The sequence below is a fragment of the Narcine bancroftii genome, chromosome 6 (genome assembly GCF_036971445.1).
Source record: "Narcine bancroftii isolate sNarBan1 chromosome 6, sNarBan1.hap1, whole genome shotgun sequence".
Lineage (NCBI taxonomy): Eukaryota > Metazoa > Chordata > Chondrichthyes > Torpediniformes > Narcinidae > Narcine > Narcine bancroftii.
The window spans coordinates 27,666,786-27,694,753 of record NC_091474.1 but is presented as its reverse complement, the minus strand read 5'-3'; the positions used below and the strand labels follow the sequence as shown (position 1 = coordinate 27,694,753).

At 40.9% G+C, this 27,968-nt stretch overlaps 1 protein-coding gene and 1 long non-coding RNA gene across 2 annotated transcripts; one reads left to right on the top strand and one right to left on the bottom strand.

Annotated features, from left to right (window-relative positions):
* Positions 1-238: 238 nt before the first annotated feature.
* LOC138737472 (uncharacterized) lies at positions 239-27,968 on the bottom strand. Its single transcript, XR_011340948.1, has 3 exons — positions 27,849-27,968; positions 6,240-6,440; positions 239-665 (listed from the first exon to the last, which is right to left on the bottom strand). It is a non-coding gene; the product is annotated as an uncharacterized lncRNA (long non-coding RNA).
* On the top strand, positions 17,243-18,222 carry LOC138737471 (COMM domain-containing protein 7-like). The gene has a single exon (XM_069888184.1). The coding sequence runs from the start codon at positions 17,297-17,299 to the stop codon at positions 17,897-17,899; it is 603 nt and encodes a 200-aa protein (XP_069744285.1). The 5' UTR covers positions 17,243-17,296; the 3' UTR covers positions 17,900-18,222.

Genomic DNA, 27,968 nt, shown 5'->3' with positions numbered 1-27,968 from the left:
CGTTATTGTAAGAGTTTAGATTTATTGTCAGAGTTCAAACATGACATCACATACAACCCTGAGATTCTTTTACCTGTGGGGCAGGCATAATGTCTACTTATTGGTAGTGCAAAAAAAAAGACACTGTACACACATACACATATAAAGAACAGTAAACAGATAACAAAATGTAAACATATTGACTGTGCAATACAGAGAGAGATAAAAGCAATAAAGTGCACAAGTAAGAATCCTTAAATAAGTCCCTGATTGAGTTTATTGTTGAAGAGTCTGATGGTGGAGGGGTAGCAACTGTTTCAGAACCTGCTGGTGTGAATCTTGTGATGCATATTACACTTTCCTGATGGTAGTAGTGAGAACACAATGTGTGCTTGGTGGTGTGGATGATTGCTGCTGCTCTCTGACGGCAGTATTCCCTGTAGATGTTCTCGATGGTGGAAAGGGTTTTGCCTCTGGTGTCCTGGGCTGTATTCACTAGTTTTTGTAGGACTTTCCACTCAACCTATTGATGTCTCCATACCAGATGGTGATGCAGTTGGTCATCACACTTTCCGCCCCACATCTGTAGAAATTTGCCAGGGTTTCCAATACCATACCAAACTCTGCAAACTCCTGAGGAAGTAGAGCTGACATACTTTCTTCATGGTGCCATGAGTGTATTAGGTCTAGGAAAGATCGTCAGAAATAGTTACTCCCAAGAACTAAATTTGTTCACCTTCTCCATCTCCGATCCCCCTATTATCAATGGGTCATACACGTCTGGTTTTCCCTTCCCGAAGTCAATAATCAGCTCAGTTTTGGTGACATTGAGTGCAAGATTATTGTTGGTGCATCATTCAGCCAAGTTTTTAATCTCCCTTCTGTACACTGACTCAACCCCCCTTTTTATACACCCCACTACAGTGGTAACTTCAGCATATTTGTAGATGGTGTTGTTGTCGTACTGAGCCACACAGTCTTTGATGTATAGTGAATACAGCAAGGGGCTAAGAATGCCCTGTGGTGCTCTGGAGGAGATGTTCTTACCAATCTTCACTGTTTGTGGTCTGGAGGTGAGGAAATCCTTGATGAAGGGCTCAAGGCTGAAACGTTGGTTATGTATCTTTATCTTTGCTATATGAAGTGTAATGTTTGACCTGCTGAATTTCTCCAGCATTGTGTTTTTAATACTCATGAAGTTAGCTTGGAGAAGTAACAATCCCAGAGGTAATACTTTGGCAACCGGAGGCATGGCTACCAGAATCAGAATCAGGTTGATTGTTGTGAATCTGTGTCATTAAATTTGTTGTTTTGTGGCAGCATTATTTTTTTAGTTTTAATTTTAATTTAGACATACAGCATGGTAACAGATTCTTTCAGCCCACAAGCCCATGCTGCCCAATTAACCTACAAACCCTGGAGCATTTTGAATGGTGGGAGGAAACTGGAGCGCCCAGGGAAAACCCACACAGACACAGGGAGAATGTACAAACTCCTTGCTTACAGCATGGGATTCGAACCCTGGTCCTAGTCGCTGGGGTTGTAACAGCTTTGCACTAACCGCTATGCAAACTGTGCCCCCAACGCTAACTGTGCCATTCCTTAAGCCAACCGTGTCATCCCCTATGCCACACATGTCAAACTCAGGCCCGCGGGCCAAATTTGGCCCGTGATATAAATACTGCCCGCAAGATCATATCAAATATGTTTTAGAGCTGGCCCGCTGGCAAATCCCAGAATGCTTTGCAAATGCATTGGCGCCGGCCCGTCAGCCCGCTAATCGCCCCCACCTCCTCTCTTTACTTTCATTACCATCTGCGACCTGTCGCCCAACTCACATGTAATAAACCCCTTACGAAAAATGGCCAAACGAAAGACAGAAAACAGGACCTTTCAAGACAGGTGGGAGGCAAACTCTGACCCCAGAGTTTGATGAACTTGCATCTAAGAAGAGATGCCAAGTATCTGGTTTAGACCCAGGTGCATCAGAGTAAATCACAGTGAGACAAGCTAAGCTTGGATTAATATTTTCTTTGGTTAACTTTGGACTGTTCAGAGTTGAAAGATTGGATTTTCATTGAAGCAAGTTGTTATTTTTTTGACTTTTGGCTTGTGAAAAAAAATACATGTAAAAGGAGCTTTAAGGCTATAGAGAAATATTATTTATTGAATATTTTATTTCTCATTTGTTAATGCTTCTTCTGGAAAGAGTTTAATCAAAACTATTATTAAACATTTATTTTAATAAGAAAAAGTTTAACATTACATATGTTGAAAGAAGAGAAAACATGCAGATGTTGTTGAAAATTTTCAATAAATATTTAGTTTGGCCCACGACTTAGTCCAAGTTTTTAATTTTGGCCCTCTGTGAATTTGAGTTTGACTCCCCTGCCCTATGCCAACCATGCTGTCCCCTATGACAACCGTGCAGTCCCCTACTTTAACCCTGCAGTTGACATTAAATGCAAGGTTGTTGTTGGTGCAACACTCAGTCAAGTTTTCAGTCTCTGTTCTGTATGCTGACTCAATGCCCCTTTTTATATCATCCACTACTGTGGTATTGTCAGCAAATTTGTAGATGGTGTTGTCGTACCGAGCCACTCAGTCATAGGTGTATAGTGAGTAGAGCAAGAACAAATTATTTTGCATTAAAGGTGCAAAAGTTGCTATAAATTATATTTTCATAAATACACTATTGTCTGGTACATTGTCCATTCAGAAATCTGATGGTGGATGCGAAGAAGCTATTTTTGTACGATTGGGTGTGCGTCCTCATACTCCTGTACCTCCTTCTTGATGGTAGCAGTGAGAAGAAGGCATGGCCTGGGTGGTGGAGGTCCTTATAGAGACTGCTTTCTTGAGACACTGCCTTTTGTATAGGTCCTTAATGGAGTGAAGACTGTTGCCCATGATGGCACTGACTGAGTTTACAACCTTCGGTATCCTTTTGCTGTCCTGTGCATTGGCACTTCCATATTGGACAGTGTTGCAGCCTATCAAAATGCTCTCCACAGTGCACCTGTAGAAATTTGCAAAAGTCCCACTGGAGATCATGGATGTGCAGGAGACCAGGACTGTAGGATCATAGAAATCTTGAAGGTAGTTAAAGAGATAGGGAATGGGGGTGGGGGGGGGGGGGATGGGGTGTGGGGGAGTGGGGAGAAAAGACAAGATGTTGGACAAAGCAAAGAGAGTGCCAGCAAAGGATGGCAAAATCTTGTGAGCTCTTCTCATAAAATACGATTGTTCTACTCTGTGTTCTCTGCACTCTAATACTTTCTATATACAAATGGATTACTTTTTCATTGTATCTGTACTTTACAACTTTGCTCTTGTTCTTCTACTTTATGCAGCTGTATGTACATTAGAGTTAATCTGTTAGACTGCTCTCAGAAGATCATTACTCATTATAATGTGACAAATAAACTTAGGCTGCTGAACTGAACATTAGTGATCTGAGCAGGGCAGTTTGCACCCACAAGGTTGATAGGTGGATGTGATGGTACAGGTGAGGATATTGGCAGTCAGTAGGCCTGAATTATCCTGAGTAAACTGAGCTTATCAACATCTAAGGTTTAAGCAAATCTGACTATTTTAAAGGGACATTGGAAGTGAATGAGTTAAAAACTTGTCTGTTGTCTGCCAAAGCTCAGGTCAGGTTTGACTTCCTCCACTTTCCACTAAACAATGTAATAATTTGCTCATAGTGAACTCCCATAAACAGCACTGAATGAAGTAAGAGTTGTAATAAATGAGTTCCCATTGCTGAGTTGCCTGCAATCGGGCTGCCCAAACTGAAGTTATCTTCAGTGGAATGACATTAGCTGCAGTGGAGTTGTCTGACCTGCCAGTAATTAACTCTGCTTTCTGTTACAGTTCTGGAAAGATTCATTTGGTTTTAGAACCACAGAACATTACACCACAGAAAGCAGGCTCTTCAGCCCTTCTAATCTCTGCTGAATTAGTATTCTGCCCAGTCCCTCTGTACCCCTTCCATCCATGTACCTGTCCAATTTTTTTTGAACATTAAAATTGAGCCCATGTTCTCCACTTCAGCTGACAGTTCATTCCACACTCCCATCACTCTCTATGTGAAGAAACTCTCCCCTAATGCTCCCCTTAAACTTATCCCCTTTCACGCTTGACCCATGCCCTCTGGTTTGTAAATGTTTTCCAAGATGATCTGACCAGAAGGATGTTGGAAGCACTCAGTATGTCAATCAGATTGATAGATTGAATGAGAACAAATCAGTTCAAAATTGAGACTGTCACTTACGAGCTATTTTATAACTTCAACCCTTTCTGTATGGCTCATCCTTCTGTTACTGACCATTATCGCTCTTGAATCCTGTGGATGCAAGAGCAGGAACCAATAACGGTGAAAGAATTTGTTGCAGTGTTGCCATTTTAAGCACAGTAAAATCCTGGAGTGAGATATGAAAGTCTGCATCCACTGTGATTGTTGTAAAAGCACAGAAATGCTGGAGAAACTCAACAAGTTTTAATGTACACAGGAGGTAAAAAAATATATAACCGGTCCTTCTTTGCCGAGTTCCTCCAGCATTTCTGTGTTCTTACCAATAAAATTTTGGATCGCTTGATCTAGTTTCTGACATGCAGCTCAATACTGGAAGAACCCTCCCTTTAAGGATTGGAAACCTTTCTCAGAATGATTTCAACGTGTCCACGATTCTACACCTCCCACAGCTCACATTTCTCAAGCACAATACACTGGGTTAGCTCCTCACCAACTCAATATTTATCTCATTTATATTGCATGCACTTAAGTGTTGTTTAATAATAAGATTTAAATCATTTAATATAATTAAAAGCACCAGGAGGATGGTGAGTGGAAATTTGTTTTACACAGCGCATTGTTATTGATTTGTGTGTAATTGAAACTGGTTCAAACAGAACTTTCAATAGTTCTCCCCGTTGAGAAGGAGAAGCAGAGGAGATGATCCTACAGGACGGTGATCACAGTGGTGGACCAGCAAGGGGCTCAGACGCTGAGGGACACACAGGCTGCAAGTGACACGGTTGGAGGACACGCACGGGCTGCAGGCTTCTGAAGAATGCCTCATGGGAACCTGGTATCAGAACCGGGATTTGAGAGGGTGCTGAGGGCAAGAAAGGCTCCTGAAGGGCATTGGGTACTGAAGGCTTCCTGATCATGTCAGCAGTTTGGATCTGAAGCTCGGGTTGCCAATGGATCGTGCATCTGCAGAGGATGTGGGAGGGCAGGAGGCAAATCCACAGTCATTCAGTGTCTCTGAAGGGGTTCCCTTTTGCTTCTCTTTCTCCTATTATTAGGTGTGTCAGGCAATGCTCATGGCAGCTCTGTGTTTGCCTTACAGCAGGCAAACGTTGATGTATATCATGTATGTTACATCCTTTGAGATTTATTGAGGATTTGGGAGAATCCTTAAGAAAGTCATTTGGAGGGCAAAGAGGGGACAAAATAATCCTGGCCAATTGAATTACAGAGAACCCTCGAACCTTTTACAAAAATGTTTAATGCAAGAGAGTAGATAGAGAAAGTTATGACGTGAGATATGAGAGTTTATTTCCATATACACAAATATAATGTACAGGACATCTACAAGAGGCAGTGAAAGCAGTCTCTATCCTCAAGGACTCTCACCACCCAGACTATGCCCTTCTCACTGCTACCATCAGGAAGGAGGTACAGGAGCTTGAAGATGAACACCCAGTGGTACAAAAACACCTCCTTCCCCTCTGCCATCAAATTTCTGAACAGACGATGAACCTCACTTTTTTTCTCTTCTTTTGCACTAATTATTTATTTTTAAAATGTAATTAATTGCAATTTTTCCCCTTTAACGCTGCCGCAAAACAATGAATTTCATGAAAATAAATTCTGATTCTGATTTAATTAAAGCTTCTCATGTGCACCAACATTCTTTCTTGCAGCAGCCATGAAAGAACACAGGGTATACCATCAATACAGGTGCACAATACTTTATCTGGAACCCTTGGGGCACAGTGTGTCCTGAATTTTGGATTTTTCCGGATTTCGGAAAGCCAGATTTAAACCCACCCAAATTGTGCAGCCATATCCACCCACCCCCTTCCAGTTGTGCTGCCATCTTCCCCCCCTCCCCCCCCGCCTGCCTGACTTGTGCTGCTGGTCTCTTCCTCCCCCGCCCGCCCAACTTGCGCTACCGGTCTCCCGCCCTCCCGACTCACGCTGCTGCTGCTGGTCTCTCCCCCCCTCCCCCACCCCATCGCCTTCTCACCTTGCTTTGCCGGTCTCCCGTCCGCCCGACTCATGCTGCTGGTCTCCCGCCTGCCGATTCACGCTGCCGGTCTCCTGCCCGCCTGACTCGCACCGCCGGTCCCTCCCTCTCACCCGCCCGAGTCGTGCTGTTGTCTCTCTCCCCACTTGCTGCATTTTGGAGCTTTCTGGATTTTAGATGTCCGGATAAAGGATTGTGTACCTGTAATAGTATAAATTAATTTAGCACAATGTGCCATGAAACAGAAAAAGAAATAATAAATACAAAAGTATAGACTTGCAGTTAATGCAAAGGAATTTGATGTTTCAATCGTACAGTGGTGGGTTTATAGAAAAAGCTACCAGAAGTGTTAGTAGAAACAGATACAAATGCATTGCTTAAAAATCATTTGGACAGGTTCATGAATAGGAGTGGAAGAATTTAGTTAAATGCATGAAAATGGAATTGGCATAGTTGGGGATCTTGATCAGTATGGATGAATTGGGCCTGCATGTGTGCTGTATTAAGCCTGTAGATAGATGCTTGGATCCAAAAGGCGTAGAGAGATACAGACCAAACATGGACAAATGTAACTAGTGTTGATAGACATCAGGATCAGCATGGACAGGGTGGGCCAAGTCAGACCAATTCTGTGAACATCATTAAACTGAATACTACAGTTCTGACCAGTCCAGATGAATGAGGGAGTTTTCAGATTTAACATCTCATTCATCTATATCCAGGCATATTCTCAAATATTCTGTCATTATTATCACATAGAGTGAATGCATGTCAAAACACTCTTTCAAGCTGAGATCATTTCTGGAATACGTGGTATTTAATTCAATTATGTGAGATTCAGATTTCAGATTTATTGTCAGAGCATATACGTGACATCACACACAACCCTGAGATTCCTTTTTCCTGTAAGCCAGGCAGAATTACCACTTATTGGTGGTGCAAAAAATAATCCACACAGCGTGAACATGTAAACAGTCAAAAGAATTGTAAACAGATAAGGAATGTAAACAAACTCTGGAATATTTTCTCTGGAAGTATCTACTCATTTGTTTTGTACAGGGAGTTATGTGTTATTTGTGAAAGGTCGTGGCTAAATAAGTCACCTTTGAACATCTGTTGTACTGAAAGAAGTGCAAATGAGGCGTTCAGATCATGATCCTAAGTCACAGTCACTCAGTGCCCTGTCGAAGCATGTGAAAGTTGCATCAAGACTTGAAGGGCGAATCTCTCCCTTCTGTTCTATTCTCTGCCCTTGATCTTAAAGCATATAATGGGCTGAAGTCTTTCTTCTCAAGGACTTCTTGCAACTTCCAACCAAAGAGAGGTCCATAACAAAGGCCCAGTTTCTCTGTACTTTAATGTGAGGTTACATAGATCGAGCAACATGATTTTCACAGCTTTGTCCTCGTTTCCCACTGCAACCATGATGGGATTTGGGAATAAATCTTGGAGATCTTTTAAGCTGCAGCTGGACGGTACACCTGAAAATTGCAGATGACATGTCTGGCATTGTGGCCGTTACAAAGTGTCAAATAGAAGACATGAAACATGAAAGCCTGTTGATGCTGTGATTGTAGTAAAAACAGAAATGCCAAAGGAACTCAGCAGGTGTCTCAGCATCCATAGGAAGTAAACTTACAGCAAATTTCAGACCTGAGGCCTTCTTCAAGGTAAGAGCAAAAAGCAGGCAGGTGCCTGAATTATAAAGCTGGAGAAAAGGGAAGAAAGGGCAGGGGGAGGGGTACAGAGCAACAAGCAATATAAAGCTGAGAAATGAAAGAAGTAAAACACTGTTGGTTGAAATAAAAACACAATGCTGGAAAAACTCAGCAGGTCAAACAGTGTGCTTTATACAGCAAAGATAAAGCTGCAGAACCAATGTTTCAGGCCTGAGCCCTTCATCAGGGGAAGGGGTAGCTCTGTGAATGCAGAACTGGAAAAAAAAGGAACAGAGGGAAAAGGAAAAAGAGAGACAGATCTTGAGGAAAGGAGAAATAGTGATAGATGGGGCTGGAGGCAGTAGTGGGGGAAGATGTTAACAGAAGCTGGAGAAGTTGATGTTAATGGCATCTGGTTGGAGGGTGCCCAGACGGAAGATGAGGTGTTGTTCCTCCGATTTGTCAGTGGTCTCAGTCTGGCAGTGCATGAGACCATGGACATACATGTCGGCAAGGGATTGGGGAAGGGAATTAAAAGTGAGGCCACTGGGAGATCCCCGCTAATGCGCTGGACAGAGCTGAGGTGCTGAATGATCCATTTAATTCTTTCTTCTCCTTTCATATGTAGATAGCTCTGATCAGATCCACACTCTGCTTTAATTATATTTCTTCCAGCTCTGATGAGAGCTGAACTGTCAACTCTGTCCAACGATGCTGCTCGGTCTGATCAGCATTCCCAGCATTTTGCTTTTCAAGAGCAAATCATTTGGAACGGGTCAGGTCCTATTTATCTTGTTGGAAATTATTCTACCAATTTAAAGTAGTATATTGAGCTTACTTTTCCAAAATTCAATCGACTAAATTTTATTTTAATATTTCTTCAAAATGTGACAGATGTTACACTGAAAAAGGTACATTGTTTCAAATGTTTTGGGCATGTCCTTTTAATTCCATGTATTGGGTAAGTATTTTTCATACTGTAGCAACGCCACTCTACTTACTGAATAACTCCACAACCAAACGGGTTGAGTTCAATGAGCAAACTGGTTTATTGAGGTCTGCCTGGCTGTTCTTTTTCTCCCAGCCCGGACCTGGCTGAAAAGCGCACCGTGGGTCCGGATGTCATCAAGGCGTCACGTGGGCTGCAGAGCACAGGCTTCTAAGCCTGATGCCGAGGTCGGGAAGAAACCCCTGACGGCACCATTTTGGCCGGCTGCCCCGCCGTGTGCATGACATGCGGGGCCAGTTTGCCTGCCTAAGTATCATCTTTAGTTCTTTTTTCAAAACTTATTTTATTTTCAAGACTCATGCTAATCCAAGCAAACAATATAGTAGATTTTCCTTCAGCACAAAATATTCACACGTCCAGCATTTCCCCCTCTCCCTTCCCTTATTCCCTCCCTTCCCTTCTCCCATAACTTATGCAGGTACACAATTACATAAGGAAAACAACATGCTTCTGGACCCTGTATTAATAAAAGTTAGGGGATAAACAATGAAAATGAGAATAAAAATTAAAACTAAAACACACGTTGTCTGTGCCACGCCCTCCAATTCACTCTCTCCTTTTTGTCTTTAGTTCTTAATATTAATTTGATTCCTAATCCTTTTCTTGCCCTCTTTGAAACAAGTAAGCCAACTGACTTGAATTTATCTGGGCTCTAATCCCACGTAGTTGCCTTTGCCCTCCTTATCACTGGAAGAGCTGTATTAGTGAGATGGAAAGATGTTGTCCCTCCTGCTCATATTCAATGGCTGTCAGATGTGATGACATACATGCCTGACTTTGGAAAAAAATTAAATGTTCTATTATTGAAATGTATTTTAATTTTGTAACTTATTTTAAAACTATTTTCATAATTTTATAAAATTATTTTTATAATTTATAAGATCGTTTGGATCCTGTTTTGTGGTTTGGTTTTTCCCTCTTACAATATTGCTATATATATGTTCAACCAATAATTTCACAAGGGAGAGGTTAGATTATTAGCATAATTTTTACATGTTATATCTTTTTTTGGGTCTTTTGCAATGTATCATAGGTTATTTGCAGCCATATGCAGATCTACTTTGTTGGATACTTATTTTTATTATTATTATCTCCATTCGATTTACTTACAAAACTCAATAAAAATATTGAAAAAGAAAAGGAAATGATTGTACAATTTGTCGGAACGAGAGAGAACCTCTTTGAGTGTTTTTGCTGAATGATTAATGAGACCAAAACGAACAAGTGGCTGAACTGACTGTTTGTATTTGTTGATTGTCCTGCAGAATTGGCTGGAAGTGAGCCAGATTACTTGTGGAATTGAGGGTAAGAATAAAAGGTACGACTATTTCAAATCAAATGTACAGGAAGTGTTAAGTGTTTAGACAGAAATAGAAGTACATTTTGAACAGGGAGTGCTGAGGGGGGACAATAACACAGTCAGCTGTATTATCAGGATAGACGAATGAATGGGAAATTCCCCCTATCTGGGGACATGGAATGATGGCAAATAGAAGCAGGATTAGAGGAAGGGTCTTCAATCACAAGGAACTGGAAGTCTGGAACTTAGCGTCTGAAAGCATGTTGGAGATAGAAATCAGATTTCAGATTTATGGTCAGAGTACATACATAACATCACATACAACCCTGAGATTCTTTTTCTGTGGGCGAGGCAGAATTATCACTTAGTGGTAGTGCAAAAAAACTCTATAGAGGTAAACAAAGAACCGTAAACAGAATACAAAATATAAACATACTGAATGTTCAATACAAAGAGAGTTTTAAAACTCAATAAAGCGCACAAGTGAGAGTCCTTCAATATGCCCCTGATTGAATTTGTTGTCGAGGAGTCTGATGGTGGAGGGGGAGCAGCTGTTCCTGAACCTGGTGGTGCAAGTCTTGTGGAACCTATACCTCCAAGAACAGATCGTGTGCTGGGTGGTGTGGATCCTTGATGATTGCTGCTGCTCTCTGACCGCAGTGTTCCCTGTAGATGTTCTCGATGGTGGGGAGGGTTTTGCCTATGATGTCTTGAGTTGTGTCCACTAAGTTTGGGGGGTTTTATACTCAGGGGTATTGGTAACCCCATACCAGACCAAGATGCAGCCAGTCAGCATACTTTCCACCACACATCAGTAGGAATTTGCCAAGATTTCTGATGTAAAAACAAACACCTGAGGAAGTAGAGGCACTGACATGTCTTCCTCACATTTAAAAAGTGCCAGGAAGGGAAGTAAAATACTGAGCAATGGAATGAGAGCTCTGAAATGGAATTAGTGGTTACAGCACTTTACCATCTGGAATCAATGTGATGGCTGAAATATCACCGTACTGTAAATTTATATGCTTTTATGAATCCAAAAGGATATCAGTAACAATTAAATTATTATATGAATGTTTTTTTATCTAGGGAGATTTTTAACTCAAGTCACCCAGTCAAACATGCAGGGAGCAAAGGGATTAATTAGCACAAGTCCTACATTAACAGGATACTGGGAACAAAGAAGTTGGGGTAATCTGAGAATGACACCACTCCATTGCTCCTGAGTTTCCTCTTTGACAGAGCTATCTAATTCCCTGCTCCTCTTTGGCTTTACCTTGGAAACTTGAAAAAAAAATCTCCCTTTTAAGTACCTATCAACTTGCCTATTGAATACCACTATGGATCATATATTGGATGAAGACAGAATTTCCACCTCTCTGTTTATCTCTAAATTACACATACACACAAATCATGGCAGATGCAGACAATGTTGTTCAAGTGGAAACCAAGAACACTCAAATATGTGACTGGAGATCAGTAACAGGCCACTGGATATAACCACCCATTGCACAATCCTTAGATACAAAGGGAGTGAATCACTCTGCCACCCCTGTTGCAATTATCTGGCTTTGATACCAAAGTGCAAAATTACAGTTGTACATCAGATAATCAAACAGAAAACAGATTTGACCTTCAGTAGGAATGCTGGACATTAGTTGAATTCTCTGCTGCAAGAATGGTGCCACCCAGGGAGTGACTGGGGGGGGGGGGGAAATTTAATGTTTCAAGAGTCTAAAGCTAATATTTCTGCTATTTCTGAATCATGCAAGCTCTATAATAAAACACAATCTTGTCCAATTATATAGTCTGCACCTCAGGAAATGGGAAAGAGGTTCATCAGAGAAATATTGTGCCTGAACTGAACATTATAAATAAGAAGAACAGAGCATAAGTGGAACATTTGCAACAGATGCTTCCCTTTTAACTGAGGATTATGACTTTATCCATGAGTTGACAAGAGAGCAGGTATCTGGATTGTGTTTTGGAGATACTTGTAAATGATCCCAACAGCTGCAATCTAACCACACTTGAAGACTGAATCATCTCCTGCATTTAATAACTGATTTTGACTTGAGGACACTGAATAATCTGTGAACGTTTTAAACTTTCTTCATGCCGAGAGCTTGATGATTGCAGAATGAAGGCCAGATGACTTGAATCACCAGTTGATAGCATTGTAGGAAGAGAAGTACACAGGAGTTGGCTCCTGTAAAATATTCCATCATAGCTAGATCGATCTGAGTTATCTGATGCCCCACATTTATACATCGAAACTTCTGTTAATTACTTACAGGCAAAGCATTAGTGTGCTGAATGGAATAAGATAATTACACTTAAAATGTAGCTGTATGGTTTTTGAAAATGCGCAGCATACAGTCAAACCAACAAATTAAAACAGAGCAAATTAAATTTAAGAAATGTCTCATTGTAAACGATTCCACAACTTACAGATAAGAGTGCCAGAATTGGTTCTGCATTAATGGGAGTGCCTTCCACGGGAAGTGTGAGCACCTGATAATGTACTTTTCAAAGGACAATCACTGTGTAATGTAGGAAACACGGCTGCCTATCTATGAACAACATACTCTCCCAACCAGCAATGGGGAATTCATCAGTAAGTAAAACACAAAAGTCTGCAGACACTGCGGTTGAAGTAAAAATTCAATGTTGGAGAAACTCAGCAGGTTAAACAGTGCATATAGCAAAGATAAAGATAGCCCAAAATGTTGGTTATGTATCCTGATCTTTGCTATACAAAGTACACTGTTTGACTTGCTGAATTTCTCCAGCATTGTGTTTTTACATATAGCAATCATCAGGTGGTATATATTGTTAACCTGGATATTGAAGAGTTCATGCTATTTTTGGGACAGTCCTCTAAGATAATTTTCATTTGCTGAGATGCATTTCAGCTCAGTTTAATATCTCACACAAATATCTTTGCCTATGCATTTGAATAAAGGAAGGTATGTATATTCAAAGAATACAGAACATGGTTTAATCAATTGTGAATGACCTTTTACCTTTCCTGCAACCTCCATGTTCACATTGGTCAGGGATGGCAAAGAAAGCATAAGAAGTCTGAAATGGAAGAACATAGAGCTTTAGGACGGCTGTCGGCTAGTGGAGATTAGGGAATACAACAGGGCAAAACCAGAGAACTTGTAAATGAGGATGAGCATCTTAAAATTGATGATTATTGGGTTGGGACAAGGTGTAGATCAATGAGCACAGGGAATGTGGGAAATGGGAAACAGGCAGCAGAAATTTGAATGGCCAGGAGATATAGAAGGTGGAAGTGAGAGAAGTGAGAAATAGTGAGTTACACTATTTTACAGAGGTAGGTTGGCATGACAGAGATGAATAGCCTTGGACAGTGATCAGGATGAGAAACAGGATTGAGAGTTGGGAAGTTCCTAAACCTTTATATCTTAAACTTTCAAACTAGGTAATGCCTTGTTCTGGGTGATGGTTATGTTATTTTGAAACACTTTAAATAACCTTCCTAATTGCAAGTTACTAATTTACAATCCACTGAAGGCTTCTCACATATTCTGAAAAAAAAAAGCAAAATAAAAATGACAGGCACTGGAAATTTGAGGGAAAACAGAAAAAAGTGGTAAAAGTGGTATTCAGTGAATTCACAACGCTGGAGAAACACAACAGATCAAACAGCAAAGATACGTTTCAGGCTCGAGCCCCTCATCAAGGTAAGTCTGGTAACATCTGCGATCATCCAGAGATAGGCCAGGAATCATCCACACTGTTTCTGCTTCCATAAGGGCTGGGAGATCTGTATCTTCAGCATTTTCAGGTTGATGGAGTCCAGGAGACTACAAATGTTGGAACCTGGAGCAACACACAAACTGCTGGAGGAACATAATGGGGTGAGCAGCATCAATGGGAGAATGGTTAACATTTCAGGCTGGCCTGCTAAATTCCTCCAGCAGATTGTTTGATTCTCCAGTTGATTATTATTCCTGAGTTGGTTTAACTCAGCAGACAAAACTTGCATCAAGAAGCTGTTTCGACCAATGCCTGGACAATCCCATGGTGGATTTGTCTCCATCTTGGTGTGCAGTCAGAAATCAATGCTAGCTTTGGCTGGTGGGTAGCTCTTGAACCAGTGTCTCACAGGTTCAAGTTCCAAATATCCACGTGGCAGATAGTTATTCCAGGGACATTTGTGCTCCATTTTTGCATTCCTCATGAATTCCAGAGTGAGAATGCAAACTCCAAGTTTCTCAGCGAGGAAATGTGCCCACTGAGTGTGTGCCTGGTTAAATGTCTTGCAGGCACACTGGAAGAAATAGTGGTGAAGAGAAGATTAAGCAGAGGGAAATTTACTTCATTCATTTAATTTAATTGTTTTCTAACATCATAACTGATGACAGATTAATTGACCCTGTAACTTGGCCCTTGCATTGGTGGCTGGTGGGTGTTAATGAGGATAAAGGAGAGAATAGATTATAGCAGGTGGAATGGAATCAAAATCAGAATTTATTCTCATTAACATGTCATGAAATTTGTTTTGTAGCAGCAGGTGAAAATGTTGCTATAAATTACACTAAAAATAAATAAATTAGTGCAAAAGAAGAGAAAGTGAGGTTGTATCTGTGGTTCATTGTCCATTCAGAAATCTGATGGCGGAGGGGAAGAAGCTGTTGATGTAATGTTGGGTGTGCATCTTCTGGCTCCTGTACTACTTCCTGATGGTAACAGTGAGAAAATGGCATGGCCTGGGTGGTGAGAGTCCTTGATTATAGAGGCTGTTTTCTTGAGACACTACAGATGTCCTTAATGAAGTGAAGACTGATTCCCATGATGGTTTACAACTCTCTGTAATCTTGTCCTGTGAATTGGCATCTCCATACCAGACAATGTTCAACCAGTGAAAAGGCACTCCACTGTACACCTGTAGAAATTTGTAAGAGTCTTTGGTGACATACCAAATCTCCGCAAACTTCTTGGTGATTGGATGGACAAGAAGATTCCAGGATAGAACTTCAGAGATGTTGACACCCAGGAATTTGAAGTTCTTAACCCTTTCCTCTGCTGACCCCTCAATGAGGACTGGTTTGTGCTCACCTGATTTTCTCCTCCTGAAGTCCACAACGGGACAGATGGATTTGCTTGCTGCTGGCCTGGACTTGATGGAACAAATAATTCTCCTGTCATGAGGAAATCTGGGATCTTTGAAAATCTACCTGAGAAGGCAGTATTTCATTAAATGTGTCTTCCAAAGTATTGTACATCTAACGGGTGCAAGTCCCTCAGTGAAGCACTGGCATGTCAGCCTGTAGTTGTGTCCGCATCTCAGGAGTGGAGTTTGCACTTTTTTCTTTAACTTAAGCCGAAATTAGAAATAAGAGCTGGAGTAATTTGTTCAACCACTTCAGCCTGTTCTTCGAGTCAATACTATTAATGCTGATTTCAAATTCACCTCAAATTCTACGTCCAAGAAATAAAAACAGAAATGCTGGTGATACTTTCTATCAAAGGCTCATTACCCTGAATTGTGAATTCTGGTTTGGACAGTGACCAGGGTGAGGACCAGGACTGAGAGTGATGTCTTGCTTTTCAGTCCCCATGTCTGGGTGGGTTTCCTCCGGGTGCTCCAGTTTCTTCCACCCTTCAAAATGTGCAGGGGTTGTAGATCAATTGGGTGCAATTGGGCAGCATGGGCTCATGAGCTGGAAGGGCCTGTTACCATGTTGTAAGTCTAAATTTTAAATTTAAAACTATTTGATACTAAGTTACTTGCATAAGACCTTTTGACTATCAGCGCACCAAACAACAACATGTTCCAAAAAAGAAAACTTATAACACCATCAAAGCACAATAAATAGCAACATTTGAGTTGTTCTCCACACACACTTGGCACCCAGCACAGTCGAGTGTCAAGTAGTCGCATGCTACTGGTGTTTTGGGTTCACCAAATTTTTACAGGTTTCTTCAGCTTTCCATGTGGATAACATTATGCAAAATAATAAAACTTTATTTATTGCTAATATTGAATATAACAAAGTAAATGATAAGTTTGCTATGTTGATGCACTCCAGTGCAATTCTGAAGGATTCAGGTTAAGGTATCAACTTGCAAGCAGTTTGGCAATTGGCTCTCACATTTGTTATTCTCAGTGGGAACTGCCACTTTGATCTGCTCACAACTTCCTTCCATTAGGTGAAAGGTCACATTGTCTACTCAGATGTAATGAAAGATCCCACAGGATCTGGTGTGAAAAAGATTGTGGAATCTCTTTGTTTCTGAATCTTCAACAAGAACACTGTGGGCATATTGTCACGCAAATTGGCAGACATGTTTTCAGCAGTACACCCAACAGCGTTAAACTTCTGAAAGAATCTCGCTGGCTGTAAATTGTTTTAAGGTTCAAGGTTCCTTTTGTTGTCACATAATAATGCAGAATACTTTAACTTTTGTCTGCTGTAAGTCACCATGAGCCTGGTGCCCCTAACAATTGAAGAGAGAAGCAAAAGGAAAGTTATGACAGAAGTGTAAATTTTTCTATAATATGGAAAAAATAAAATTGACCTCTGCTATAAGAATGAATGACCCATCCATTTCTAGCCAAGCCACTAGACTCAGGGATAGTGAAGAAACAGCAAATTGTCACCAGTTTAAAGGAGTCTGATGAAAGGGAGCTGAGAGATGAGGGGCCTTCCTATTACATCAGTGCCCCTTCCCTACTGAGTGAGAGGGGATTGCAGTGATGCGAGCTCTGGGACTGTTGGATACTTCCATTAAATAGCACAGAGCAGCCACATTAGAAGTGATACAAGCCACTGAGAAAAAAATAATATGACTTGGCAATTGACAATGATTTATGAAAGGGAAACTGAGTTTGAGAAATCTATTACAGTTTTCTGAGGTTGTAATAAGAACAAATCATAGATGTTTAGTTGGACTTGCAGAAATCCTTTGATAAGATGCCACACAAGAGATATTCAGAAGAACTGATGAAATCCACTGAGCCAGCCCAGATATCATGAAGAATCAAACCTCAGGCTCTCGTTCGGTCTTGGCGGAAGGGACGGGACGGAGAGAGAGAGGAGGCGGTGGGGAGAAGATGCACAAGTTGCACTTCAGTGGAGAGACGGTGTCGGACGCTTTGTCCAGCGATATCCAGGCACTTAATAAACTCTCCAACCAGCAATTTTCAGCATTGACAGAAATAATTTTCCACTTTGTAACAGAACCCACAGAGTCAGTACGATTACTAAATGAGCTAAGTGAGTTTGCCTCAAAAAATGGAATGAGTTCAGGCCCATTGAAGAACATTCTGAAAAATGTCCTGTTGGTTCCTTATGGTGCCTTGAAAAGAAATTTGACAGCTGATCACATCAAAGCTGATTTCATTACTCTTGGACTAGGTGAGGAGAAGGCTGGATGCTTTGCAGATCAGTGGAAATTGCATTCTACAGTACTGTCAAGACTGGCACTAGAACAAACAATGACAGTCAACCAGTTGGTAGATATGGAATGGAAATTTGGAGTGACTGCAGGCAGCAGTGAGCTTCAAAAAGTTGGTAGTATATTTTTGCAGTTAAAGTTGGTGATCAAGAAGGGAAACAAAACTGAAATTATTTACATGGAGTTGACTTTGCCACAATTCTATAACTTCTTGCATGAAATGGAACAAGCCAAGACTAGCCTTGAATGTTTTGGTTAAATTACTGCTTCATTCTCCATCAAATTAATTGAACAAAATTCCTTCCTATTTGTCCAAGAAATTTCAGGTTTTGAAGTTTTGCAAAATACTTGATTCATTACATGTTAAACCTGGTAGATGGTTAAACTGTTCCTATCAATTATTTGTTAACAGTGTATTATGTAAATCAATATTATGTTTAGCAATGTGTGTTCATTTCCTGCTCCATCATAAAATGATTATAGAGCAAATAAAGGTTGAGATATCGTTGAGAGTAGAGCTCTCACTGAGAATCAATGTCAAATATCGAGAATTAATATTAAAATTCTGTAATAAAATAACAACAAGTTAAAAAAAAAAAAAAAAAAAAGAATCAAACCTCAGCATAGAACTTTAATTAACATTATAAGCTGTTGCCTTCATCAAGACCAAACTGGAGAACTGTACCAAAGAGTTAGCTGGATTAAGTGAATCTCAAACCCATCATCTCCCAGGTCTGATGCACATTGGATTTCTATTTTTTCATTTCTTATAAACTCTGCATCAAAGTATTTGAAATGTTCTGTTCATCTGTCATTGCTTCTCTGTAGCATCTTTTGTGATATTGCTGGGAATATGCAGTCCCTGCAGCCACTTTCTCTTCCAGCGATGTTTCTCAGCTAATGGTCCATGCTTCCATCCTCAAAAACCTTCAGTGGTTACTCTTCCAAAGTCGAAAACTCATGAAACACAGTTCTCCCTTGTCTTTTCAAGATCCAAGTGCCAGGAAGAATAAACCGCAAGCACGAATGGACACTATAATTATTGGAGCCTCAGGCTGCAGATGCCAAAGCAGCTAGTTCCAACTGTCATTATAGAATAACTTACCACATCTAACCAACTGTGGAAGATGGTCATGATTAACAAAGGGTTCCATTTCTCTCGGGGTAGCACAACAAAGTGATTACTTCCCTTTAGACACAATGCCTTCAACTTAGTGAAATGTCTCACGATGTTTCATAAGAACACAATTAAACAAAAGTTGACATTGAACCTCATTATCAACCTCGTTGAACCAGTGTAGTGTGTATCAATGACTAATTAATGTATTTAATAATGTGTTGGTACATATATGCAGTTAGTGAAAAGCAGTTGTTTGTGTGGCGTATGTTGTCTGTGATATCTAACGTATTACAAGAACACAAGAGACTGCAGATACTGTAATTTAGCGCAGCCATTCTCAAAGGGGGCCAGACAGCCCCTCTGGAACCAACAGCACATTTAAGGGGGCCCACAAACTGAGATCATTAAATATTTTTAATGTAGTCGATAGGAGAGAAGTATGGAAAAGAACAACTAAACCTGACTACTTCACAGGGAAGGGGGCCATAAACTTTGAGCAGGGTCTCAAGGAGGCCATAGCAAAAAAAGATTGAGAATAGCTGATTTAGCGCAACCATTATTATGCACACTATACTGGTTCCTGTTTTATTAACAAAGTAAAAGATTTACAGAATATATTTTAACATTTTTCACTTTATGGATTTAACCCATTTTGCTAAACCATCTGATGCTCATGCTACTTGCAAAGAGCATGTAGATTCCCCAGGTACTAGAGGAGTATTATCCAACCCTGGCTTTATCACTCTTCCCATCAGCAATAAACAGGTTAACTCCTCTTGACTACTTCAGAAACACTGATCTAGCCGCCATCTTCATTGTGCTCTTTCTGGGCACCATACACTCAGCAGTGGTGGTTTGTGTAGATATTGAAGAAATAATTCACAAGATGAGGATACCACAGTCATGCAGCAGGTGGTGCTACTACCTCACAGCTTCAGAGACTCAGGTTTGCTCCAAATCTTAGGTGCTGTCTGTGTGGAGTTTTCATGCTCCCCATGTGACTGCATGGGCATTTTCCTAAGTGCACAGTGTTCTGCCACATCCCAAGCTGTACTGGTTGGTAGGTTAACTGGCTATAAATTGGATTCTGGGCTTCTTAATGGAAAGACCACAGTGTGTCTGGGTTGGTAGAAGAAGGTCAAGCACCGTCACGCTGAGCACTTGTGCACATCAAGGATGTGTGCTCAGCCTACTCCTGTTTACACTCCTGACCTGTAAATGCATTGCCAAATCCAGCTCCAACAGTGTTATCAAGCTTGCAGATGGCACAACAGTAGTTGGCCTCATCAGCAACAATGATGAGTCTATCTGCAGAGAAGAGAAAATCTTGTGAAATGGTGTGAGAGTTAACAACTGGAGTCTGAACATGGGCAAGACAAAGGAAATGATCGTGGACTTCAGAAGGACCAGGAATGACTACCCTCCACTGCACATCAACAACTCTGTGGTAGAGAGAAGAGAGAGTGGAGAACACCAAGTTCCTTATAGTTCACTTAACTCGTGACCTATTGTGGACGCTCAACATCTCCTCACTTGTCAGGAAGGCACAACAGCAATTGCACTCCTGAGAAGACTGAAGTGGGCAAGACTTCCTGCCACCATTATGTCAACCTTCTATAGCTGCATCACAGTGGGGTATAGTTGTTGCAGGAACCTAAGAGGGCAGAGAGGATCTTTGGAGTCTCCTTCCACTCCCAACCATTGACATAATCTATCGGGATTGTTGTCTGAAGAGTGAAATCATTGAGGACCCCTTCCACCATGCACACACCATCTTGCTACTGCTTCTGTCGGGGAAGAGATACAGGAGTATCAGAGCCAGCACCACCAGGCTGAGGAAGAGCTTCTTCCCACGGGCAGTGAGAACGCTGATGCTGAATGACCAAAGGAATAGCTCACACCAATTATCCAAGACTCTCATATTCATGAAACAATATTATTTATTTATACATTTGAATACTTGTCCTGCATATGTAGTATTTGTATGTGAGTTATGTCTGGTTGTGAGTCTGTATGTTTTGCACTGAGGACTGGAGAACACGGTATTGTCAGGTTCAATCAAATGACAATAAACTTGACTTGATTTGACAATTGTCATAGAGTAATGGATGATGAATAAGTCCAAATGCAGGCAAGTGGTAGGAGAGTTAGGGTGGAATTGACAAGAATATGACAGAATAGATTATAGGGAAACAAGTGGGTAACTGGGATTGATGTGAATCCTCTGAGAGCCAGCTTAGACTTCTATGATATGTGATAAGTAATTGACAAGTTCACTAAATCTCCAATATCTCCCTCCATCTCACCTCTGCAGCTCTGATTTGCCTTAAGATCCTGGTATGAAAAGTCTTATAATGCAAGCACAATCTCTTCCTCGCTGCCTGAAATACTTGCACTTTTGCATGGGGTGGAGGATCTGGCATAGATGATAGTATCAATTTTCTCTTTTTGTTCCACAGCCTGTTTTCAACAGCCTTGTCTGGATTACAAGCAGTTCACAGATCAAGAATGTGTCAAATACAGAGTCATTACTCCTAAAGTATTGAGAAGACACATTCTATACCAGCCATTCTCAATGGGGGCACTACTACTGCCTCCCCCCCCCCCCCAACCCACTAGGGTCACAGAATATTTAAATAAAAGTAACGACACGTTACATAAATATTTTTATGCTTTTTATGTAGTCGGTAGAAAAGAAGTACAGAAGAAACCAAAAACTGACTGCTTCACAGGGGAGGAAGTGGGCCCATAAACTTAGAGCAGAGTATGGCCAAAAAGTGGTTGAGAAATGGTTGTTCTAGAGGAATATCATTCTGAACGTTCCGCTACTGTGAGCTTGAAGGCAAAGGCAAGAGATTTCACATGTGCTTTCTAACTTCACTTATTTCAACTATCCAGCCACTAAAGTTTTATGACTGTCAAAGATCTTGAAGCATTCATTGAGAAATATAAGATTTGTTGGAATTGTAGAGCCAAGCTAACAAAGATGATTTTGCAGAGGTGGATGTTGAAGCAGAGTTCCCATCTGGTTCAAAAGGGCTTCAATCATCCTGATGCTCAAGAAGAGAAGGGCAGAGTGAACTGCCTCAATGACCATTGCCTAGTAACACCTACTGTGATGATGGTATGGCCAGAATTAACACATGCCTAAGCAGAGGTCTGGACCCACTGCAATTTGCCTATCGTCACAATCACTCCACAGCAGATGCAATATCACTGGCTCTCCACTCAACTCTGGATCATCTCGAAAACAGCAACATACATACAGCCGCTCTTCATTGACTACAGCTCATCCTTCAGCACCATTATTCCTCAGTGCTGGTCAATAAGCTTCAAACCCTGGGCCTCTGGACCCCCTTCTGCAACTGAATCCTTGACTTCCTCAAGGAAGGCCAGAGTCAGTGAGAATTGGAAACAACATCTGCTCCTCACTGATTATCAGCACAAGGTCACTTCAAGGATGCATGCTTATCCATTGCTCTACTCATTATACAGTACGCCCATGACTGTGTGGCCAGGCACAATTCCAAAGTTATCTACAAATATGCCAATGTCACCACAGTTGTCGGCAGAAGGGAGGGAGATTGATCCACTTGTTGAGTGGTGTTACACCAACAACTTTGCACTTCATGTTAGCAAAACCAAGGAGATGATTGAGGACTTCAGGAGGAAGTCAGGGAAACACAAACCAGTCCTCATCGAGGGCTCAGTAATGGAGAGGATCAAGAAATTAAAATTCTTATGTGTCAACATCTACAAGGATCTGTCCTGGAGCCTTCATGTCATGTCAGTGGCTTTACTTTGTGAGTTGTTTGAGGAGATTTGGTATGTCACCAAAGACTCTTGAAAACTTCTTCAGATGTAACATGGGGAGCATTCTGGCTGGTTGCATCACTGTCTGGTACAGAGGCGCCAACTCTCAGGACAAGAAAAAGCTCCAGAGAGTTGTTAACTCAGTCAATGACAACACAGGCACCAGACTTCACTCCATGGAGGACATCTACAAGAGACAGTGTCTTAAGAAAGCAACCGCTATCTTCAAGGATCCCCATCACCCAGGGTGTGCTTTCTTCAATCTGTTAACATTGGGAAAAAGATACAGGAGCCTGAAGATGAGCACTAAGTGGCAAAAGGACAGCTTCTTTCTGCTGTCATAAGATTCCTGAATGATCAATGAACCAAAGACACTGCCTTACTTTGATTTTCATGCAATATTTTTATTTATTTTTGTAAGGTGGTTTATAGGAATGTTTGCACTGGGATGCCACAAAACAACAAATTTTGTGACTTGTTCATGACAGTAAATTTTGATTTTGATTCTCTTGTGGCCAATCAGTTTCCTTCAGAGTACATATTGCTTATAGCAAAAACACTTCTTAAAGCTTACAGACAACCACTCAACTGGGTGATGAAAAATGTTAAGTTCTGTCTGGAGGATTATGGAATGGATGCAGGTCAGTGGGACTAGAGGAATGATGTTTCGGTACAGACTAGAAGGGCCGAATGGCCTGTATTCTGTGCTGTAGTTTTCTGTGTTCTGTATTACAACAGAGCATATTGGTGAAGAATTGTCATTTATTTTCTCATTACATGGCTCACTGAAGTCCAAAGTTGTGTTTTTCTAAGCGCTTTATGAAGCAATATGATACAGTATTCAGGAAACATTTGTTGCAGTATTATTCAGTCAAATGTTACAGCTGAGAAACAATAAAAGAAGCTTTAAAGAAAACAAGTCTTTAAAAAAGGGCTGACAATGAGATATAATGTGACAAATTTTATATTGAGCTACAGTGAAACCTTGGCAAATTTCTACAGATGTGCAGTGGAAAGTGTGCTGACTGGCTGCATCACAGCTTGGTATAGGGATACTAATACCTCTGAGCACAAAATCCTGCAAAAGGTAGTGGACACAGCCCAGTACATCACAGGCAAAACTCTCCTCATCATCGAGAAAATCGACAGGGAATGCTGCCGTCGGAGAGCAGCAGCAATCATCAAGGATCCACACCACCCAGCACATGCTCTTGCTGCTACTATCAGGAAAGAGGTAGAGGTGCCACAAGACTTGCCCCACTAGGTTCAGGAACAGCTGCTCCCCCTCCACCATCAGACTCCTCAATGACAAACTCAATCAGAGACTCATTTGAGGACTTCTACTTGGCACATTATTTATTGCTGAATATTTTTTTCGGTATTGCAGTCAGTTTGCTTGCACTTCCTTCTTTGTTTTCATTTTTCTCTTTTGTACACGTACCTTTTCTTAAAAATAGCTTTATTTTGAACTACTGATGAAATAGAAATTCTGCCTAGCCCGTAGGAAAAAGAATCTCAGGATTGTATGTGATGTCATGTATGTACTCTGACAATAAATCTGAGCTTTAAACTTTGAGAATACCATCACAATGCGTAGCAGCTTTTATTCCTGATACTGAAGCAGAGGATCCAGAACATGATTGGGCTTGAGTTGGCCAGATCATGAGAAGAGTGGACAGAGTATAATTGAGGCAAAAACAAAATCACATTTCAAGCCAGTGAGAGTGACATTTCAAACACCACTATTGAGTTCCTTTGGCTAGTCAGCACACAGGGGGTGGCATGGTTGGTGTAGAGATTAGTGCAACGTTATTACAGTGCCAGCAACAAGGGTTTGAATCCGGCGCTGTCTGTAAAGAGATTGTATGTTCTCTCCATGATCTGCGTGTGTTTCCTATGGGTGCTCCAGTTTCCTCCCACCCTCCAAAACAGACATTGTTGAAGGCTATTTGGGTGTAATTCAGTGGCGTGGGTGCCTGTTGTGGGAACTGCACACTTCCAGTGGATAGCTTGTGGAGGTCCGCTATGTCCTCTTTGACACTGGTTGCTTGTGTGCTCCTGAAGCATGTATTCAAGTTTCTCAGTTTTTGCTGTTATAGACCAAAGATTCCCAAGAAATGTTCCCTAAGGGGAATGTTGCATTGTGTCCAGAATGCTTTGACAAACGCTTTCAGATAATCAAGGAAATCTGCAAAAGCCGGGGCCAAATGCAATACACAAATGTGCTGGTGAAACTCAGCAGGTCACACAGTGTCTGGAGGAAGTAAAAGGTAACCAACGGAATTGGCTTCGACTGTGTCGTAAATGAAATTTTTAAAAATTAAAAAAAACTACAATAAAATGTCTGATAAAAGTCCAGCAATTGTCATCTTCTTGAGCGCACATCTCATAGCAACTCAGAAAAAGTTTGGCCAAAAGTGATGAGTTCCAGCCCACTTTTAATCTTGTTCTGTTTAAAAGGAAATTAAAATCTGCTGCTGACATTGGTGCTCATGGACCCAATATTACATTACAGTAAATAATTTCTGATGATATCATTCTACACTTAGCAACAAAAATGGATATTGCACGCATAGAAACTATTTTGATCACAGCCCCGGTTCTGAAAATGTCATTATTTGTTGTGGGTATTTCAAAAATTTAGCCATGAAATCTGATGGAATTTTGTTTATGGTGATTTAACTAAATATTTCTCATAAAACATGTTAAAGAATCTCCATTTTCACATAAACTTAGTGGCCTTGCACATGAAGACTGGCTGGAGTGGGAAAGTGTTATTGTTTTCCATCTTGCTCTTATTTACCTCATCTGCCACTGAAACCCTTGTCAGTGCCCTTTATTGTTCTAAACCTCGACTATTTTAATACAGTCCTGGTCAGTCTCAGAATCAGAATCAGAATTTGTTATCATGAACATGTCATAAAATTCATTATTTTGCAGCAGCGTTCCAAGTGCAAATATTGCTAGAAATTACATTTAAATTTAAATTAAAGACATACAGCACAGCAACAGGTCATTTTAGCCCATGAGCCTATGCCACCCAATTGACCTGCTTCAAAAAGTGGGAGGAAACCAAAGCCCCTGTACAAACTCCTTCTCGACAGCATAGGATTCTAACCCCGATCTCAATCGCTGGTGCAGTAACGGTGTTGCGCTAACTGATACGCTAACAGTGCCACCCCATTTATTTAAACATTAAATAAATTAGTACAAAAGAAGTCAAAGTGAGGTAGGGTCTGTGGATAATTGTCCATTCAGAAATCTGATGGGGGAGGGGAAGAAACTGTTTTTGTGCTGCTGGGTATTCATCATCATCTTTCAGTTCCTAGAAACTGAAGCATTTTTCCTGATGGTAACAAAGAGAAGAGGGCATGGCCTGGGTGGGGAGGGTCCTTGAGGATAGAGGCTGCTTTCTTAAGACACCTTCTCTTGTCGATGTCCTCGATGGAGTGAAGCCTGATGCCCATGATGGTGCTGGCCAAGTTCACAATTCTCTGTTGTCTTTTCCTGTCCTGTGTATTGGCACCTCCATACCAGCAATGATGTAACCAGTGAGAATGTTCTCCACAGTACACCTACCGAAATTTACAAGAGTCTTTAGCGACATACCAAATCTCCTCAAACTCCTCATGAATTAGAGTCTCTGGCCAGCCTTCTTCATGATTGCATTGACATAGATGCCACTGGATAGATTTTCAGAGATGTTGACACCCAGGATTTTGAAGTTCTTAACACTTTGCAATGCTGAACCCTTGATGAGGACTGCTTCTTGTTCTCCCTGATTTCATCCTGAAGTTCACAGTCCCTTAGTTTTGCTAAGTCTACTTCCACTTCCATTCTGATCCCCATAACCTTAGAGCCTGCAAGATTCTGCTTACCTTAACCATATAACCATATAACCATTTATGGAGCGGAAACAGGGCATGTTGGCCTTTCGAGTCCGCACCGGTTCACTGATTTTGTGCACCCTCTTCAGGTCCCAGTAGATCTTCATTCAATAACGATTTGTAGATTTGTAGATGCCTTCCTTCTGCTCTGGTTTTGTGGGTTATGAGGAAACTGTGCTCTTCCAGTGGATAGCGTGAGGAGGTCCACTGTGTCCACGTTGACACTGGACTTCTGTGTGTTCCTGATGCAGAAGGTTCTCAATTTCTGCTTTGATCTGTTATAGGACAGAAAATCCCAAGGAATGCTCCCCAAGGGAAATGTTGTATTGTTTCCATAAAGTGTTTATAAACTCTTTCAGTTAAACAAGAAAATCTGCAAATGCTGGGGTCAAGAGCAATACACGAGTGTGCAGGTGACTCTCAGCAGGTCACGCAGCATCTACAGGAAGTTAAAGGTAACCGACGTTTCAGGCCTGAGCCCTTTGACCTATGGATTCTGTGTGATCTGCTCAGTTTCTCAGTACATCTATGTATTGCACAAACCCCTTCAATTTTTTCTTCTGCCTTCCTGGTAAGCTATAACAAAGATCAGAATGGGATTATGTCATCACTGCACTACTGACCATTATGAATTTGTAGAAAACAGCTAATACTGGAAATCTGAATTAATAGTGAAAATGCCAGCAGGTCAGGCAACAATAGTGGAGAGAAAAACAAATTTATATTTCAGTTCAGTGAGTTACAGGGAAATGTTAAACAGGTTAGGACTTTTTTTCCCTGGAATGTAGAAGAATGAGGGGAGATTTGATAAAGGTATTTAAAATTATGAGAGAGATAGACAGAATAAATGTAGGTAGGCTTTTCCACTGAGGGTAGGTGATATACAAACCAAAGAGCATGAGTTAAGGGTGAAAGGTGAAAGATTTATGGGGAACATTATGGGAAACTTCTTCACACAAAGAGTAATAGGAGTGTGGTACGACCTGTCAGCTAAAGTAGTGAATGTGGGCTCAATTTTAACATTTAAGAAGAATTTGGACAGGTACATGGATGGGAGAGATATGGAGGGTGATGGACTAAGTGCAGGTCAGTGGGACTAGGCAGAAAAATAGTTTGGCACTGTTACAAGATCAAACCAGCAACCACAAGAAGGCCTATCACACAGCGGTAAAGATGTACAATTACTTTATTAACAAAAAATTCACTTTAAAACTTTAATTCAAAATCCCCCCCTTTTATAACAATGCCCACTGGTTACTATGCAAATTTCTATAACAGTGTAAAACTAATAAATCCCCCAGCCTAAATATAACATATGTAATTAAAGTCTAAGTTATATTTCCAACCAGCCCACAGAAAAACTTAGACACAAAATACATAAGACTCACAAAACTTCGATCTCAACCGAAGCAAAGGTCATAAACAAAATTCAGTTTGTTTGGTAAACTGAAGCCAAAAGATCTTTGAGAGAGAGAGAGAGCACAAAATTCAAAGTTGTCTTGTGTTGC

Excerpts from the sequence above, each read along its gene's own strand:
- LOC138737471 (XM_069888184.1), top strand. The coding sequence starts at position 17,297 with ATGCACAAGTTGCACTTCAGTGGAGAGACGGTGTCGGACGCTTTGTCC.